This window comes from Cornus florida, unplaced genomic scaffold (genome assembly GCF_030987335.1).
Source record: "Cornus florida cultivar Cherokee Brave unplaced genomic scaffold, ASM3098733v1 CherokeeBrave_3.0.0_Hap2_Chr02, whole genome shotgun sequence".
In the NCBI taxonomy this organism is placed as follows: domain Eukaryota; kingdom Viridiplantae; phylum Streptophyta; class Magnoliopsida; order Cornales; family Cornaceae; genus Cornus; species Cornus florida.
Genome location: NW_026775572.1, coordinates 111,669,309 through 111,690,243, shown reverse-complemented (window position 1 = coordinate 111,690,243; position 20,935 = coordinate 111,669,309). Strand labels below are relative to the sequence as shown.

The window sequence follows — 20,935 nt, the reverse complement described above, 5'->3', positions numbered from 1 at the left end:
AATCCTGAATTTGTGTCCCTTCTGGATTTCTGAGTCTCTGGATTTTTGGACCCTCTAGATTTCTAAGCCTCTGAATTTCTGAATCTTCTGGATTTCTTAATTTTGAATTTGTGTATACCCTCTGGATTTCTGAATTCTAAATTTTGTGTACCCTCTAGATTTCTGGCCCTCTGGATTTCTGGGTCTCTTAATTTCTGGACCTCTTTGGGTTTATGAGTCTCTCAATTTCTGAACCCCTTCCTCCTTCCTCTAGGCCTCTATTTATTGGCTTTTTTTATTAACAGGATGATGACACGTGTACTCTCCTGATAAGGATAAAATCATAAATGGGTCGGGCCGGTTCTATTATGATAATTATCCTTAAAAAATAATTATTCCAAATATATTTTATAAGGAATAATTATCTTTTCATTTAATCATCTAAACTGAGCTAATTTAAGTGCACCAAGTTTGGATCCAAATTCGATATGTATATTTCAATTCATTTGATAAGAAGAAATTTATGTGGTGCAACTAAATTAATTTTTTGGCAAGTGTGAAAAACTTTCCTAAATTATACAACTGTTGCATAATGCTCCTTTAAACTATTTTTGAGAGTAAGTTGTCCCACTCAACTATTAAAAGCAAGCAAAGTGTCTCCTTTAAGGCCATTGGAAACAACTTTCCGACCGGCAAAGTGATACAATTACTAATTTACCTTTAGTTATTAATTTATTATAAAAAATATAAAATTCATGAATGTGAAATATCAATTATGTCCTCATATTTTTATTTTATTTTTTTCTTGTTCAGTCTTCTGCACCGCAGAAATTTATGTGGTGTAACTAAATTATATATATCTATTTTTTTGTAATACTACATATGTATTATAAAAATAATTTTACTATGAGTATCATTTTTGTCTTGGGAAAAAGTAGTATGTAAATGGAAGTGACATTTCAAAAAATTGTTAATGGAAAATGTATTAGATGATGTTAATGAGCAAGCATGGAATGATGATTTAGTTAGACAGTGCCTTGTTGAGAAAGGTTGGAACATGAATGATTCTGAAGTTTTCTTTCAGTGTACGATTAAGTCAGCTTATCAAATAGCTTTGATCTTAAAATTTTATCTTAAGAAAGAGGCTGATAGTAGCAATTATTATAGGAAGAAGTCAATGTAAAATACACAATATATATATATATATATATATATATATATATAAATCCCAAAATTTGAATTTTCTAAAGTGAAACAATAAAAATAAAATAAAATGAAACGAAACAATAGATGAAAGAAAATTAGTTTTCTAATTAAGAATGATTTTTCTTTAGTCTTCTCTTTTTACCTGTTAACTTACCAAGGAGTTACAAAAATGTACTTGGACATACCAAGGCCCATGCATAACCAGCCATCAAACCCAACCAGGCTACATGAATAATTTTTTTTTTTTTTTTTTTTTTTTTTCAACATGAAAAAAGATTAAATATAACAAAACAAATTAAACCGAACCAAACCAAGTCAAACAAAAAAGTGATAAACCAAACAGCCCACGAAAAAGCCCAATTGAACAATCAACTTAGGTTGTTAAAAGTTGAAATTATTATGACATGATTGAAACTCTGACTAAAGAATTCGAATTTCGAATAAAGGAAGAAGGTTGCATTAAGTAACTTGACAGTCATCACAAAATTTTGTCATAATTAATACGAATATGAATTCGGTAAACATGAGTAAATGCTAACGTGTTCCCCTTAATCCATGCGTTGCATTAGCCTCGGGATGGTTCAAGAAAATGGGCAAGGGGCCGTGTGTGTGTTAAATAATTGACGTTTTTCTAGACGGGAGCCGATCAAGCAGCTAAGCCACAATAATAGGCTTAGAATAGGAACTGATAGAATATTTTTATTTTATGTCTAAAATAAGTGGATAGGTGCAAAAGCCAGAGAAATTAAAGAATATAAAGTATATTATGTTGAAAAATGGAGCGAGGATATGATTCGAAAAGAAAGATATAATAATATTAGTAAAACTTGTTTTAGGATAAATAAAGTTAATATAGTTAGGGCAGCATATAGACGAATTGATGCAAGGGTAAGGGCGGATTTAGACATAGGTTTTGTTTTGGTGGGTTCAAGCCCATTAAAAAAATAAAAAAAAAAATTATTACTATAACCAATTTTAGTCCAGTCAAAAAAAAATTACTAGTATTAATTCACCCTGTTGACAATTTTTGAATCTGTCCTTATGCAAGGGATACTCAAAGGAGAAAAAAAAATGTATATAGGAAGAGACTTTAATGGTATTGTAAGAAAATAGTGAGGCTTTCATAGGGGGGGCCTTAACTGCCTCCGTTTCTGCCCGAGCTTGAGTCTGCTCGGGCTCGTCTCGCTTGCTTATTTCGTGTGCTTTAGCTTGAAAAGTCCTAAAAACGAAACAAAATGTCATAAACTTCGGCAAAAACAAAAAATAGTGAAACCTTTGATAAATATAAAAAGTAATGGAGAGGTTAAGAAAGTAGTAACTGAAGCAAAACATAGGGCATGTGATGATTTCTACTTGTAAAATTAATTATTCCATTTTGTGTTTCAACATTGTAGGTTGAAGTCAATATCTTGAACTTCAAACTTTTTATTTTTATTTTTTTTATTTTATAATTCCAATTTTAATTACAATTAAAACGTGCCAATTTGTTGCTTCCAAATATAGCACAACATTAGTCTCAGTTTAAGAACATCTTACCATTCAAATGAAATGTTTTGGTACCCAACATTAGTCTCAATTTAAGAACTCCTTACTATTCAAAAGAAATGTTTTAGTTACCCATAACCATAAGCAAGCATTTAGTGAATTGTGCCGTGGGGTTAATATTATATGACATGAAAAGATCCACAATTACCCTACGTATACAAAAAATAAATAAAAGTGAGAAATCAAACATGAAAAAAATAATAAAAAAAAAAATTAATAGAAGAGATTTTTCATGTAAATGGATCTTACGAGTATGGGTGTGGCCAAATTATGTAATATGCAAATCCAAGTTACTCTTTTACCTGTTATATAAAGTAGTCGTCTTATTCTCTTATCATTATATTTATAGAGAGTAGATTCCTAACGTTCAAACATACTGTGAGATACTGAAAACTAACATTCAAACAAATGAGAGAAGTAAAGGTAAAGAAAAAAGTCACCAGGACTGGAGGATTCACCAGCCAGTCAACCACAGTTTTAAAACCATTTCCTTCTCTCTTCTTCTTCATTTCATTCTAATTTCATCAAATTCCAACTCTCTCATTGATTCTGCAAAATCCTTTTCAGAAATCGAAACATGCAAGACATTAACATTCAAAATCCTTTTCGTGCACCAGGTATGTTTCTCCTGAATTCTCTTTGTACCATATACTTTTTCATATACTCATATCAATCCGATATTGTTTCGCTGCTCGAGTGTAGGTTTCACATATACATATAAAATTTATCTAAATATATACCATCACCTTCAGATCTCAAAAGAGAATATATATATATATTCCAGAGAATTATCCTACAAAGAATTGAGGGTCCTCTTCAGTGTCTACAGAAAAATCATTACCAAAATAGCAGACAATTCTGAAGACCAGAATTTCTAGCTCACACTCTGAAGGGCAAAATAAAAAATCCAACAAATTGCATAAATAAACCACAAATTATACCCTATTAAATATATATATTCATACCAATGATTGTGGAGAATCAATTGTTTTTCTATTATAATGTGGGGAGCTATGTACCGCAGTTTGATGGTGGCACAAATTACCACATTACAAGAGAAATTAGTTAAAAGAATTGTGTCTTACCACACTCCTTTCATTCAGTAGAATAATGTCTCTCATGTTTCTGTGACAAGACTTACACCAAAAGAAAGCACCAGTATATTAAGATCCAAGACATACGAATAAAGTTCCATTACATACACTAAGCAACATATTTCACAACGCCTGAAAGACCCTTTTTTCCTAACAAATCTACGATCTATTAGTGAGAACAAACTTACATTTCTCAGTCCCTGAGATTATCGCATGACTCCATACTTCTTCCCTTCCATTCTCTTTAGGGGTAGTAGACAAGAAGCATCACAAAAGCAAAATCATCCACTCTCAGAGGTTTCCTCTCCATTGGATAACATCTCCAATCATGTCAGCGAATAGGATGATACTGTGTAACCCCACGCTTCGGAGGCAACTTCCTCAGAATGAATAGGACGAGAGATGAAGGTAGTATCTCCACCAACTGGCAAAAAGGGTGAAAAAGCAAATGCAAACTAAAATAGTCATCCTCAGAAACCTATAACACAAGTAAAAAACTATATAAAAGCAAGGTAACAATCCAAGGTGCAGACAAAGAACCAGAGATGAACATCCTAGTAGCATTTCCCTCACCAGCAACAACATTAAAATCAGACCTCTTCGGTTCATTGAGACTCAAACTACAAAGTTGAATTAAAAAATAGCCATAAAATAGAACATGAAATCACAACGTTACATTGGTAACCATCAAATTTCCTTTTGACATGCCATCAACCAAATTAAAAAGAATGGAATAACATGGTCCATTCTTCAAATGTTGAAGTATGCTTGAGAGCATGGGATATCATTTCCAGCACAAGACATTTCTACCACAAATGTGGCTTACAAATCTGCCATCAACTTTTATATTTTCATTTTACGACTTATGATAAAAAAATAAAAAATAAATACCGTAAAGTGCCACAAAATTGACCGCATGATATACAATCAATTAACCTAACAATCCCATTTAATATGTTTGAATTATAAAAAAACATAAAATCAATGAACGGTTGCCATTGATGAGAAATTATTCAATGCATGGCGATCAAGCACTCAACAAAACAAACGTCATACTCACCAAAAACACTAGCTAGGAGGCAAAATATATCTACAAATTGTACTTTGGAAAAACAGCCACCTAAACATGATGGCACATGTAAGAAATATTCCTCTTCTTAATAAAAGCAAGAAGCTTTAGGATTGGAAATTTGATGCGACAAAAAACCAGTTCACATGTCGGCACCTACGTATTTATTGTTCAGTCAAATATCTGATAGAGTTGGGTCCACAGGGGCATTAAAAGTAGAAGACGCCCCACCAATAATTTCATTTAATTACATGTATAAGCAGTAACATTTTTTGACATACATAAGCATCAATATTGAGTTACAAAGAAAAACTTACCAGGTAATATATGAAGTTTAGAACCGGATGATCCAACACATCAAGGTTTGCAGCTTTATCAAATGCATTAAGGCACATCTGTAGCAAACAACATATAATTGAGGTAAAAGTTAGCTATACTAAACAACTAGACATCATTTGGCAGCAAAGCCTAAATCCCATGAATCATAAACAGGATGTGTATTTCATATCTATGCTATGCCTGCGTACTCACGCAGGTATAACATAGATAGCATAATTCTTCAACATACTTGCAATTCCATCATCTAACTAGCCATCATTTTCACCAGTATATTTCGCATATGGAGCATACACAAGATCAGGCCTTCACTAAAGCCAAGTAGTAGAGAATAATTGCAAAAAACTCAGTCCTGGACTCACCATGATGCATCTAACAAGGAAACATGAAAAACATATCGTTGTCACATAGCCAACCTGCACAAGCCAAAACACTGACAATGATTAAGATTACAAAGATTAATACATAACAGACCACAAGCAAAAAAAAAATTACGAAACCATACCTCTTGTAGCTTCTTACGTCTCCCTTTTGATTCTACAGGGAACCGCTGCAACATTAAGAAGAGCCTGCATGAAGATGACAATTGAAAGAGATAAGGACAAAGGAAATCACACAATAAGTTGGCTCATGAAGGAAAAGAAAATGAAAAGGCCCTCAAACACCATTCAGGATCACAAGTTAGGACGGATAACCACAAGAATCAACCTTACCCAGCCACAATGGGTTAAACTGGTCAGGTATGTTTGGTATTTCAACTTTGCACCGTCAGGGTTACATCATCCAATCCCCAAACCAGCCCCTAATCATGGTTCTCTGTTATTATATTTCCTTACTTCTATAGGTTGTCCTCTTTAATTTGTTGGACTATCATTATGATGTAGATCATTAATTTGTTGGACTATCATTATGATGTAGATCATTATGTCCACAACACAGCCAACACTAAGAGATCTTACAAACCCTAACTAAGTATTTTCCATCATTTGTTGAAGGCAACACTTAGGATCTAACATATGATTTATGATTATCCATTGCCCCAAATGGTAGAAACACTTCTTCCTCATCCTAATCTCTGAGTTCATCTGTCTATTTTTATTGCCACTTCCTCCACCATACAATTAATTATGTCCTTTGTTTTTTTTCTCTTTTGACTCCTTACATTGGAGTGAGAAATGGAGTTTGAACCAATAATGAACTGAAAAGCACAATGCTATTTTTGTTCTCTCACCAATCACCATAAACAGCCACCTTGCCCTCTTGTGCTATGTATATTCTTTTAAGCTAATCATGCTCTGTTCTTTTTTCTGAACCCAAGAACCAAATCCACCCTTGCGTAATCTGAAAAGGCTGTTTCAGTAGAACACGTATGTTCTAGTTTTTTGCTCAACCCAATCCTTTTATGGGTATATTTTGTTCAGTTGTAGTCAAATGACTCAAATTGTGGTTCAGGGTCATCTTTTCCAGAATCATACTTGGTTGGTCCACTCTAGGTTAAGAGTAACCTAAACCGAATTGCGCCCTAAAGTTATTTGCTTTATTGGAACCAAGATTAGAATCTCAATAAATCCAATTGGACGTAAGGAGAATTATCTAATGGCACCAAGTGATCAATCTCAGCTAATTGGACACATTAAAGTTTCTTTGAGAAAGTGAAGTCGTGTAAAACCCACATGAAGCACCGCAAAAAACAAAGAGACACAAGCTCCATATTGAAGTTTTAAGCGCAACCTCAAGCCACAAAAAATAGGCAAAACTACTAAGTGAATAGCGTAAATAAGAGAGATGATGACTCATCATCGGACAATGGCAGACATTACACCTTGGCTAGTTGATTTTTTGGGTGGATAAACAACAGGTTACAGGAAACTGCACTGGGGAAAGAGAGACAGAGGATCCACCGATCCAATACTTCCCAATCATTTACAAAATAAAAAAGCTTGAATTAGATACGAGAGAAGCAAGTTGTTGAGAGTTGGTTGTGGATCTTTGGTCAAGTGACTCTGTTTTGAAGACTTACAGCCAGCCCGAAGAATGTCAGAAACAGCAAGCTGCAAAAAAAGACTGGCCTGGAAGCTCTAACAAAAACTGGGAAGATGTCACAGCTCCACCAACCAAAAAAGGTAAAGCCCAATCTGGTCAGAGAACTGCAACAGAAGTCGGCGTTCCACCTTATTACATTTTCAATATGAAAAGAAAAAAATGAAAAATGAAAAAGGTCATCTTATTCAAAAACCCCCAATTATGACATCCCTTCTCCCCCACTTCACACCTTGGAATGCACCGTTCTTACAGAAAGAGAAGTGCTTTCACATCTTAACTCGAAATGGCTGGGGAGAGGAATGGTTTCTTGTTTTAAGGGTACTCCAAAAAAATAGGGCCCAAAAGTAGGCGTTGTTGAAGGGTTACACTTTCAAGTTTTCAATTTTCCCTTTTTTTTCCCTCCTGGGGTGGGGGAAGAATATTCAATCTTCCTGATAGAAAAACAAAGAATATTTACGGCTATCCCCCAAAAAACTCTTGGCCAGCTATACGCTAATCTATTGAAACTCCACTTACAAAGTAATGCACAGGAATCATGAGAAAAATGTGACCGTTGTCACAAATTGGGTCGGACACTGTATGGCATTCAGCATCCGTCACCATTGTGGCCTAACAAAGGTACCACAGTACAAGCTAAGTGGTAATGGAGTATTCATCCTGAGTGAATCACTTGAGGGGTTACAGTGCAACACCCAAGTAAACTTCTCACCTGCTAACTCGATGGACCTTGTGTGTAGTAAATACACAGTTAATCACAAACCTATAGGCTTCTGACCAGTGTCTGTGTATGCATGTCTAATAAACAGAAGGAGAGCATTTGCTTCTCGGTGTTGAAGAATTCAGTGAACCATTCAGAAACTTTGGATGAAGGTAAGTAACTTCTCCTATGTCTTTTCACAAATACAGTCTCTCATGGGTACTGAGTGCCATCCCCATAAAATTGAACGCTTCATCCATGAGTGCACCGTGTTGTTCAAAGTGACAACTAGAAATCCTTTGGTGGATAACAAAAATTGGATATTTACCTTCCTCCATAGAGAAGAAAGCCCAGGGCTGCAAACAAAGATACACCTGCCAATGTATGTGTTAGTGTGTTACTGTGTTAGAAGATCATTTGTTCAAGTTCACTAAATTATACTGCAAACAAACAGTAAAATTTAACTATTTCTGAAAAAAGAAAAACCTGCAAAGAAAATCTTGGACAGGATGATCAAAATTGGGATAGGCTTCCACCATAAAATCAACCACATAACAATCTGTGAGCAATTGGAAACAGAGAGTTTAGCAATTTATGTCGATCATTGTAAGAAAAGATTAGTTCTGTAGATAAAGAAAGACATATATGTATACGATATGTAGTATGCTACTACTTTTTATGATCTGCACTTGCATGAAAGTAGAATCATGAAAATAAACTGCATAGTACATAAAAAATGCATAACTTGTGGGTGATAATGAACACATGATTTGGATTAAAGAAAAACAATTAGTAGACATAATGCCTGAAAATCTGAAACAGGAAAGAAAAAAAATTCGCATCAATTCATGTACCCATTGCCATGTGGTTAGCCTAGAAAGTAGCACTAAGCTGAAGGCTCAGTTTTTTTAAGTTTCACCTACACCTTTGACATAGCATAATATTTTTTATTGTATAGCGAAAAATGAATATGATCTATAATTAGAAATACTAAGAGTATAAATTTTCTTAAGCTACTGGTGCATGAGACCATTCTTCAAAAATGATCGAACGTCAAAAATGATCGAATCATTGAACTTCTCTCAAGTTTTACAGAGAAATTCTTCTCTTCCCAAAGACCCTCAATAGAATGTTCAACCCGCTACCATCATTCTGATTTTATCTCAATTATAAGCTTTTCATTATCCATCCTAATTACTTCTAACTAGTATTGTCATTCAGGGTGTCTAAATCCTAACAACAGAAACCATCGTATTCAAGAAACTACCTACTCTGATTTCCTCAAACTAACCCTACATGAGCTTGGTTTTGACTCAACCTAGTTAATTGACCTATGACAACAAGGCGGCTGCTAACATTGCCTAAATTTAATATAACAAAATTAGTAGGACTTTATGAAGGAGAAAATAAGCAATGGACACGTTAAGAGATTTGGAAAGGTTACATACTGGATAGCCAAGCCTATGATGCTTGGAGAGCCACTCCCCTTTCTTTTGATGGAGACGAAAGTCCTACTTAGTCTCTTAAATATACTAAATTGTAAATCTATGGGGAATCTTTTGGAGCTTGTAGAGATAGCTAGAAAGTATAGCTATTCGTTTTCGTACCCTTTGTTTCTTCGGCGCACTGCCCTCTTGGGAGCTTCTTTAATGAAATGTCTTTATTAAAATGAAAAAAAAGGAAATAGTACCGGATTGATTTGTAAACCCTTCTGAAAAATCAAAGAATAACATGCCTTTAAAATGCATTCAATTGTTAATCACCATCTACTTTAAAAGTTTAAACTATTAAAAAGGACGTCTTAAACACCCCTTAACATGTAATCAGATTTCAGTCCGACACATGTATCAATGCAATCATCAGGTGACAGTGCAATTTGAACTGAAAACCTATTTTAACTACTCTAAAAGCTTAACATGCTAAAGAGGGTGTAACTTAATTATTTGCATTCTCTAACATCACTAAAAGAGCCGCAAGCACAAACTTCCATAGTATTGAGCATACTGTGAATTTGTGATACTCAAAAACAACTTGAGGAGGAATACCACAAAAGGGTCTATTTTAAGTAGTTATACCAACAAAAATTACTTTTTTAGTGACCGTTGTCACATTATCTCCTCCCTCCTCTTCTAAGCCATCAAATTTTTTACTTTTAGTTCCATTCATCAAGTGCTAATGATACTAGAGAAGAATTTTTGTTAAAGAGTGCATCATAGCCGTTTGAAATATAAATAATTAATATGATTCCAATTCAAAAAAAATAGGGAACCGTTAGTTTATCGTTCGGTTCTGGTTCTAGGTCCATTAAGACCGAACTGAACCATTAACTAAATATATATATTAAAATATTAATAAATTAAAACATAATAAGATAAGACACAGTCTACGCGTCTTCGTGCTTCGGGAGACCTTTTTAGTACCCTCATTATGAAAAAATGTATGCATTTAATGTTATATCTAATATAGCCAGTACTTATTAGTAAGGTAAAACCTAAGAGCTTTCATTTAATGTTTATATATTCTAATATTTTTACTCTCATTTTGCATTCAATGTCATATTCTAGTATTAGCAGTAAGGTACTATGTGGCTTAGGGAGACCTTTAACAGTGTCTGATTACATTATTTTTTAGGAGGTTCTTGAAGTTCCAAAACTGTGGTTCATAAGTGAACCAAACCAATCTTTTATGGTTCAGTTACAACGTCAAACAGTTCCTGTTCCGGTTCAAGTTCAATTTTTTTGGAACCCTCGGGATCAGTTCGGTTCCGATTTAGCACGGAACCATACCAAACCAAACCGTGTGAACCCGTAGCTGCAATCCTAAATAGCATTGGAATGGTGCAAACAAATGGTCTATCCCCACACCAAAGGTCCTCCCAAGAATGAATATGCCTTCCACTCCTTACCTTGAACTGATTATTCTTTGAAAATCCATTCCAACCTATCCCAGTGAATTTCCAAACTAAAAACCTTGCTGAAAACCTCACCTCCTTAGATAAGAGAACTAAAAAGATATCAGGTGACAAACTCTTAAGGAATGATAAACTAATTCAATTTACATCTTCTTGATCTATCAACAATTTTTAAACTCCAAGTGATTGCTTAAATATAGCTTCTTCTTTTTTTTTTGTTGATAAGTAAATTGCTTAAATATACTTAACTACGAAGATCATAGTTTTTAATCTTGGTCAAGAATGAGATTAGTCGCCCAATATGCATCTGTCACAGTCAAGCAAAGAACATACTTTGACATTCTACAAGAAAAGAAAAACTTCAATGAGTCATTTGAGATAGCTATCTCACTCAAATGTGATGTAATCGCGAGATTGGTAAATGCCACTAAACCCCTTCAACAGGGAAGATAAGCTCATTTTGACATATATTGCACCACACTAACTAAAAGAGCTTCATAACATTCTTCATTATAATTAACAAAATCAAGTTCAAGTGAGAGAATAATTCACGGATTATGGATATTGATAAGATGCATAATAAGCAGGATGATACAACATATGTATCTTGTTTGTATGTAAATATGCATATACATACAAAAATTATAAAATATATGTATCTACATCTAAATTTGGAACAATAATTACTTGACATATATATATATATATATATATATATATATATATGCATGGCTAATATTCACTTATAACAAAATTTTATGACCAGTGTTATTAAAGGCTCAAGGCGCTAGAGGTCCTTTGGAGCCTAGGCGTGAGGCGCACGGCGAGAGGCACGCCTGAGTGAAGTGAGGCGCACAATTGAAATTTAAAACTACCATAAAAACATTCATATCTCATAAGTCGTATCAATATTCGAAAAATTAATATCAAATATAAAAAAGTAAATCCGTCAACCATATAAGCATTCAAGAACCATAAAACAAATTTATTTTCTTGAAAGGCAAAACAGAATTTTTTTTTTTTGAATGGAAAAACAGAGCACAAAAAGAAATAAATCTATTAACAAAACCAAAAAAAAAAAAAACTAAAACGAGAGGAGGAAAAAAAAAAAAAAATTACATAGAGACAAAAGAAGTAGATGAAGTGAGAGAAGTAGATAAGAAGAGAGAGAAAGTGTGAAGAAAAATGTAGAAAAAACAGAGCCCAAAAAAAAGAAAAAGACAGAGAAAGAAGAGAACCAGATGAAGAGAAAGAAGCAAGCAAAGATGAGAGGAGAGAGAAGTAGGGAAGAAGAGAGAGAAGACAGAACTGACATGGCTTTCATCGTTGCTCTCTGCAAGTAGCGCTTTGTCGTTAGTCTCACAGTCTCACTCTTTCTATGTTTGGTTAACACTTTGACTCTTGGGCTTTCTTATTTGTTTATTCTTTTGAACAAAAGTTCCATCTCTCATAAGCTTAGGCTTTCTTATTAGTTTATTAAGTTTCCAAAAGTACCGTTTTTGGCTTAGAAATAGAATAATTATTTATAAAAATTAAAAATAAAAAAAAAACAATGAGGCGCGCCTAGGCGCAGCTTGACAAATAGGACGAGGCGTAACCGAGGCGCGCGCCTAGCAAACCTTAGTGAACCTGGGATGACAATAGGCGCTAGACCTACGCCTCGAGCCTAGGCACGCCTTTAACAAAACTGCTTATGACAACCTTGTTTTTTCAAGAATCTATCCAATCTTTTGCATTTCTACCTTAAAAATTATAAATAACATAAAATTTGAGAATTATGTTACACAATTTTGAACTTCGTTTGGATTAAATTAAACATTATATTTATTTCTTTAATTTTGATAAGTAAAATATTATTAAAACATACTCAACCAGGGAGCGCAACACAAAAGAAAAACTACACAAGGGCTAAATGGGACCCCTAATCTCTAAGCATATCCACAAACATTACCTAGAGATTTACAATTCCTCCCCAAAATCCAAAGAAAAAAGAAGAACACTATTTATGACAACCTTGTTTTTTAAGGAATCTATCAAATCTTTTGCATTTCTACCTTAAAAATTATAAATAACATAAAATTTGAGAATTATGTTACACAATTTTGAATTTTGTTTGGATTAAATTAAACATTATATTTATTTCTTTATTTTTGATAAGTAAAATATCATTGAAACACACTCAACCGGGGAGCGCAACCCAAAAGAAAAACTACACAAGGGCTAAATGAGACCCCTAATCTCTAAGTATATCCACAAACATTACCTAGAGATTTACAATTCTTCCCCAAAATCCAAAGAAAAAAGAAGATAGATAGCTAATAATAGAGAACTTAAGCACTCCAATAGGAGTCTTCTCACCATCAAGGACCTCCTAGTTCTCTCCCTCCATAAGCCCCACCACAGCTACAGGAGCGTTAACCTCCAAGCATCTCGAGCTTGAATCACCACTATACATCCTCATCAAGCCTTGATGGGCATTGGGGAAAAAGGCATGACACACTGAACAAACTAAAAGCATAGCCCAACAATCTCGAGCCACTGACTAGTACAAAAGGAGATGATTCACGAACTCCTCATCCCTTTCGACACACACAGCAGTACAACACTAGTTCACAATAACCTGCCTCCTCCTTTGTAGGTGGTTAATCATCAAAGTACGCCCCATAACAGCCATTCAGCCAAAGAAAGTCACCTTGAAAGGAGCCTTTTTTTTTTTATCCATAGTCACCATCAAAGGAGCTTTGGTGTGCCACACTTCCTTCCGCGAGAAGGAAATCCCCTTAGCACTCAACTGACTCCCCTGTCAAAAGAGTGCACCTCAAACCTCCCTTGAGAGGAAGTCACCCAAACCCACTCACCAGCCTTCCACAAGCCCCAGAACAGACACAAGGGCGCCGCCCTCCAAGCATCTCGAGCTTGAAGCCCCCACTATATATCCTCGGCACGCCTCAAGCATCGACATCATGGAAAAAGGCATAATCCGCTAAACACCGAACAAATCAAAAGCATAGCTCAACAATCCCAAGCCACTAGACAATGCAAAAAGAGATGATTCACAAACTCCTCATCCCTTTTGCACATGCAACACCAGTTCACAACAATCTACCTCCTCCTGTACAGGTTGTCAATCGTCACAATATACCCCAGAGCTATCGCCCAACCAAAGAAAAACACCTTCAGAGGAGCTTTGGTGCACCACACAACCTTTCCACAGAAAGGAAATCTCTTAGCCCCCTACAGCCTCCTATTAAAATAGCACACCTCAAACCTCCCCCAAGGAAGACACCCAAACCCACTCATCAGCCCCCACTCCATCCACCTTTTGCCGACCAGAAGCTCAGAGATATCCTCCCACTCCCTATCTTGAAAAACCTCACAAAGCGCACATCCCAAGATGGCCTCCTGCTATCAAGCCGATAATAGTCGGCAACTCAAACAGAGCGCTCCTAGGCAAGTGGAACCCGGTGATTGAGCGTTTCGAGAAAAGGTTGGCTGGGTGGAAAAAGCAATATCTTTCGAAGGGAGGAAAAGTTATTTTGGTGAAGAGTACATTGTCTAGTCTTCCAACTTACTTTCTTTCGCTTTTCCAGATCCCCTACTCTATTGTTGGAAGACTTGAGATGCTTCAACAGAACTTCCTATGGGGCGAACAGGGGGAGGAGTTTAAATTTCATCTTATCCGGTGGGAGCAGGTTTGTAGGCCCTTTAAGTTGGGAGGTCTGGGGATTAGGAGATTAGCCCTTTTCAACAGAACGCTTCTAGGCAAGTGGTTATGGAGATTCGGCAGTGAAAGATATAGGTTATGGAGGAAGGATGTTTCATGTCGTTTTGGGAAGGAGAGAGGGGGGTGGTCATCTAGGCCAGTCAAATCTACTGTCGGCGTGGGGGTGTCAAAATCCATTAGGAAGGGTTGGGATGAGTTCTCTAAGCATATTAGATTCAAAGTTCGGGAAGGAAGGGATGTCCGGTTTTGGGAGGATACATGGTGCGAGGATCGCCCATTGTCTTATTTGTTCAGGATTGCTGTTGATAGACATGCTTTGGTTGTTGACTACTATCGACTCGATAATGGTAGGTTGTCTTGGAATGTGCGGTTCCGGCAATCCTTTTAGGATTGGGAGTTGGATGACGTCAATGGCTTGCTGGAACTTTTGTATAGACCCAAGGTGGATGGTACTAGTTCAGATTCTTTGACTTGGGTGCCTTCTTCGCAAGGGACTTTTCAGGTCCGGTCCTTCTTTCTCTGCCTCTCCGAGTTTCACGGTACCAATTTCCCGTGGAAAACAATTTGGCATTCGAAGGCTCCTCTTAGGGTGTCCTTTTTTGTTTGGACTGCAGCTTGGGGTAGGATCTTGACTTTGGACAATTCGAGAAAGAGAAAACAAATCATAGTCAACCGGTGTTGTCTGTGCAATAATGATGGAGAGTCTGTAGATCACCTTCTTTTGCATTGTCTCGTGGCTCATGCCTTCTGGAGTCTTATTTTGGGTCTTTTTGGCGTCCAGTGGACTATGCCCCGGACCTCAAGGGATTTGATTAACATTTGGAGGGACCAAAGGGTTGGGGCTCATGCTCGCAATTATTGGAGGGTGACCCCACTTTGTGTTTGGTGGAGCCTTTGGAAAGAGCAGAATAGAAGATCTTTTGATGGGGAGGAATTCTCCATTGGGGCGTTGAAGTTTTCTATTATTTGTTCTCTTTTTAGTTGGGTTATGGAGAGAAATTGTATATCTTTAGATGAAATCGTGGACCTTTTGGGTTCTTTAGGTCCATAGGACTCCCCCTTTCTCTTTTTTCGGTTTGTACAGCTCTTGGGACACGTTCCCCTTTTGAACGTTTTCTAATAAATTTTTACTTATAAAAATAAAAATAAAAAATGGTCGGCAACCCAAACCTACCTGTCTGTTGCAATCTGAAAGAATCTCAGATAAGAACTCACTAGCAATCTATCCCTCTACACTTCTCATTATATCTCCACTCTTTTCTAAGAAAGTTCAAATATTTAAAACTGTTGTTTACACTTTTCGTAACAATTATATAATGATATTACAATAGAAATGTGATTATTTTTTATTTTTATGGGCTAATGGCTCATTGGTACTAGAAATGTGTAGTTTTCATGTTCAAAATGTGGCATGGATACATTTAGAAAATACTGAACATGTATCCACGAGTACCAAGAAAGTACTGGTATCCAATACAAATATGATACAAATACAATTCACTCATAAATTTAGCCATTGATCATTGAGAAGCACCTGTCCAAAGGTTCTCAAAAAGAGAATGCCAAAGAAGACGAAAAATTTATGATATAGTTTGTCTCTATTTTGCTTAATTGAGAATACACACATATGGGAGTGGATTACATTGGATATTTTCTGTGAGTGGTATCTAATATTGTAGTATAATATCATGATAAAACCCAAGTTCGACTATTGAAACCATGTGCTATCATGTAAGTGTTTATAATCCACTTTATCTACCATGTGGTCAAAAGTGCATTAATAGTGTTTATCCAACCTACAAGGGGTGTTGAGGGGAAGATGGAAGGCACACCTAACATTTGCTATAATTTTTACACAAAGTGAATACTCTTGCCAATCGAAACTTTTACCATTGCACTAAGCAATGTTTCCCTTATCCACAATGAATGGTTTTATAGTGCTTTTATTCTTTTGTGGTGTTAAAGCGTTTTTTATTTTTTTTACTTTTTAAGCCCAGTTTGTAGCATACCTTTGTGTTGCAACCAAAACCACAACAAGACACCAATATAGTCATCTTGGTACCTTTTTTTTTTTTTTTTTGATAAGTAAGAATTTATAAAAAGGCGTTCAAAAGGGGAATGCATCCCTCAAAAATAAAAGGAGGCCAAATAGGGCCTCTAAACCCTCATCAGATCCAAAAACTCTACAAGCTCATCCAAGGATTTACAATTTCTTCCTAGAACCCAACAAAAAATGGTGCTAAGAATAGAGAATTTCAGCGACCCAGTATGATTTTCCTTTCCATCAAATGATCTTGACACCTACTGAGACCTTGCTCAAGAAGACTTTGTGCCATGAATAAAGATAGCAGATGTAATGTTTACACTATCTCACCTAGTTCAGATTTTAATCTCTCATAAAGTGTGGTTGTTACGTTCTTTTTGGTGTCGACATCCACTAAGAATTTCATTGAACAGAGAATTATTCATGTTGCTTCCATTTCATGGTCATTTAAAATATTGAAGACCATGCAAAAGAATGTGGAACAAAAGGGATACGATTTGCTTCCCATGAGAGGATTGGTGACATGGGAAGAAAACATCAAGGTACCACATAATTCCTTTTTTCTTACTTTTTCATTTGTCATGTGAGTATCACCCAATTCAGTCAGTTGAAAGGAACCCATCAATTATTTGATTATTCTTAAAACTACCTCATTTCTTAAGAGAGAGAAAGAGAGAGACAACACATATATTTATAAGGTAGTATAATATGTCCATTTACACCATCTCAATTGCACTATTTACAAGGTAAAACAATTGTCTTCCTTTCACACAGTCATCTCTACACTTTTAACCAAACATAATGAACTTAAATTTACAAATATAAATAAAAATCATCACAGGAAAAAAAACAAAAATTACAAAAGTAAGTAAAAAGAAAAAATTAGTTAAAACAAAGAGAGGTGATGCTATGTTGGAAAAACATGGCTATGCTTTTCACCTAATAGAAATCTAATTTGAGACCTCTCCTTGCTGGTACACAGTAAAAATATGGACAGGAATTTTCACCTGAATGGCATACACCACAGCATTAATTATGAAGAAACTCGGCCTGAGCCCATCAGTAGATATAGCACGTGCCTGTCAAATATTTATTTCAGAAACAAAATCAGATAAACGATCATAAACTAATACAAATAGCAAGTAAAGCCACAACCAAATCTGACCTGATAGTATATCTCTGCCCAGAACAGAACCAAGAGGGCGTAAGTTGTGAAGAATGCAAGACTAGGCATATCGAGCAACACATGTTGGAGAATCTGACAAATATAGCATGTAAAGCTATAAGTTACAATAAAATATAGCATGTAAAGTTATAAGCAGATAGACACGAAAAAAGAAAAAAAAAATGGTCCTAACCTTTGGTTGCAATTTCTGAACATCTCGACGGAATACGAAAACAAAAGCTCGAACTGCCAATAAGAACCAACTCAATACTGAGCACAAAGGTAGAAACTAAAGAAAATAATAGTGATGATGTCACAATAATTGATGAAGGAATAAGAAGACGCAAACCTCCATTCACCAAGAAATTTAAAAAATGGAAGACCTTCTGAGTGGTCCAACCATACTCAGGCACTCTCAATTGTATTCGAACCAATTGTACCTAAAGTAATCAAATTCCAGATAATTAATAGCTATTTATGATGTCAGAAGATTCATCAATATTTTATAGCCTATACTTGGTTGCCAAGCAAATGTAGGAAATTTGAGATTTCAATTTCTCGATATCCAAGATAATTTGATTGAGCATAATACATGATTTGCTTCACTAAGTTTGAGGCTTTCATTCTTAAGAAACAAAAATAGCACAAAAGATAAGACACAAAACTTATGTATTCTTCATTGTCTCAGCCCCCAAACAGATTCTACTATCATCTTCACTCAACTCGAAATCAAAATCAGTTTGATTCTTCAAGCCTTGTTGCTAAAACCTCTATTTTGTTGCACAGAAAATGCAGACAAAATCACAATTAAATTATCTATTTTATTAGTCATTATGGAGTATATTTTTCGAAACAAACTAAAAAAAAAAGAGACAAGATACTCAAATACATATACATATAGAAATACATACATACATACATACATACATATACATATGTATGTATGTATGTATGTATCTGTGTGTGCATGTGTGTTTGATTGGTTGGTCAGCTTTTCTTTCCTTCATTTCCTCATAAACAAATCAAAACATTGTGCCTGGAATAACACAAAATTTTATGGAATTTAAATTTTAAATGAGATTTCTCTTGTTTGGAATTGACAGAATTCAAGGAAAAATATATATTGTTTTTTAATTCAATGAAAGATTGCTGGATTTTATTGGATTCCGAAATTACTCAACTGATCTTAGAGCTTGACCAACTCCCCCCTTCTTCTAGTCTCCTCAATCCTAACGTCTTTGTCCTTGTTCACGTCTACCATTAACCTTGATATCACTCTTCTCACTTGTAAGGCAACAGAAATATATTATCATCATTTCAAAAGCCACTAATTGGTTGGTGCAATACTAGAACTTAAGCTGACAAAATATAAGTTAACTTCTTATACTTTGAGTGTTCCAATGATAAAAACGGAATATGGGTTTCTATTTTGGTTAAGAAAGCATAATGGTCAAATATTGCTCAAGGTTTGTTAATGATCTAATATGGGTGTCTCTCAATTTGTCCTTCAAGTGAATAAGGTCAATATAACTGTTGTTATTAATTAACTTTCATGATCCCTTGAACATTAAATAATACATTTATCATAAAGTCAAGCCCTAACTAACTCTGCCACCTAAAAGGGTGATCACCCTCCCCCAATGAAGTGGATAGAACTTCCTCCGGAACCTAGGAATGTCAGGTGTGAGGTGATTTTATGGGTTAGGTACTCTTTCCGCAATTTGATACCCAAGAAATCACTTGTTAAGAAACAGTGAACATACACAAAATCTCATCATCACTATTACATATTTTCTAAATTATTGCAAAAGATGGGGTTTCGTTTAGTAAATTAGGTTATTTTCTTTCCAATTCCTATTTACATCCAAATAAAAGATTCGAGTTTGTTCCAAGCGGAAAACAAGATTTCGTTTATATCATTCTCTTCCATTTGTTTTTCTTTTGAAAAAAGAAAGTCCAAATTAAAATTTTGATTCGATACACAGGGCAAACAAGGAAACCCCAATCATTCAATTAATAACCTAGAAAACCCTAACCCAAAATCCACACCAAAATTTCAAAAATACATATTATGCGAACAATAGACTTCTCGAGAAATTCGAATTTTTCTAGGGAAAACTGAATTACCAGAGCAACGACGGCGACTATGCCATAGAGTCCAGCGAGGACGTGAAATATCCGATCCTGCCAAACAGGTGAATCATTAAGTTCATGCCACCAATCGGAGGCGTCCTTGAGCCTGTACGCTATGACTGCCGACGACGGCGCTACCACGGTCCGCTCCATCGCCGGAGATCGAAATTCGCGGCGCCTGCAAATATTCTCGAGAAAATCGCTGAGAAATTTCCTTTTTTATTTTTTATTCCCAAAATTGGAAACCCAAAACGGCCGGCAACAAGAAGAGATGGATAGAACAGAAAATACTACGGTGGGATTGATTTCTTTCGTTCTTTCGTTCTTTTCTTTCTGAGCTTATGGGCGCGTCTGGAAGGGACCGGCAATAGGCTGTTTGATTTTATAAATTCAAGTCTACGCGTTTCTAGGGAGATTGTGTTTCACGCGCTATCCTAGCAATCCCACGTGTTCTAATCTCACGTGATATACATAGTAGTGTCCTTTTGGCTAAATCATATACTGAATAGCCCAAATTTCTGAAAATCCCCGGTACTTTTAAGAAATGATGATAAAAATTTAATTAGTTTTAAAACCCCCCAACAATATAATAAAGTTATCATTTTACTCCAACACTGTCAATTAATGGTTAAGGGTATGTAAAATAACTAAATTACCCTTATTATATTCCTTTTTATTTAAAAAATCAAAAAAATCATATTTTTAAAATTACAATATTATCCTTTAGTACAAAACAACCGCATTTAGTGCAACATAGTTAGACATCAAGACCCCGTCGGTTTTTATTATTATTATTATTATTATTATTATTATTTGTTGGAGTTTCATCTCTCTATTAGCACCCTTTTGATTCCTAAATCCTATAACAGAAAAAAAAAAAAAAATGATTTATGTGCACTGTATTTTCTCCTATCTCTGTTCTCCCCGCCGGCTATAGATTTGCTCTCTCTTGTTGAGATTCAGGATCTGTTGCTTCTGATAATATGTTG

The 20,935-nt window shown here is 35.3% G+C and overlaps 1 protein-coding gene and 1 long non-coding RNA gene across 2 annotated transcripts; one reads left to right on the top strand and one right to left on the bottom strand.

The window, feature by feature from the left end:
• Positions 1-3,060: 3,060 nt before the first annotated feature.
• Positions 3,061-6,454, top strand: LOC132295561 (uncharacterized). The gene is made up of 2 exons (XR_009478541.1): positions 3,061-3,347; positions 5,773-6,454. It is a non-coding gene; the product is annotated as an uncharacterized LOC132295561 (long non-coding RNA).
• LOC132295560 (tobamovirus multiplication protein 3) lies at positions 3,630-20,424 on the bottom strand. The gene is made up of 11 exons (XM_059793854.1): positions 19,941-20,424; positions 18,163-18,253; positions 18,007-18,059; positions 17,814-17,906; positions 17,656-17,727; positions 8,456-8,528; positions 8,298-8,343; positions 5,735-5,798; positions 5,592-5,645; positions 5,211-5,288; positions 3,630-4,248 (listed from the first exon to the last, which is right to left on the bottom strand). Exons 1-11 carry the CDS (start codon positions 20,097-20,099, stop codon positions 4,156-4,158), a joined length of 876 nt encoding a protein of 291 aa, XP_059649837.1. The 5' UTR covers positions 20,100-20,424; the 3' UTR covers positions 3,630-4,155.
• Positions 20,425-20,935: the final 511 nt, after the last annotated feature.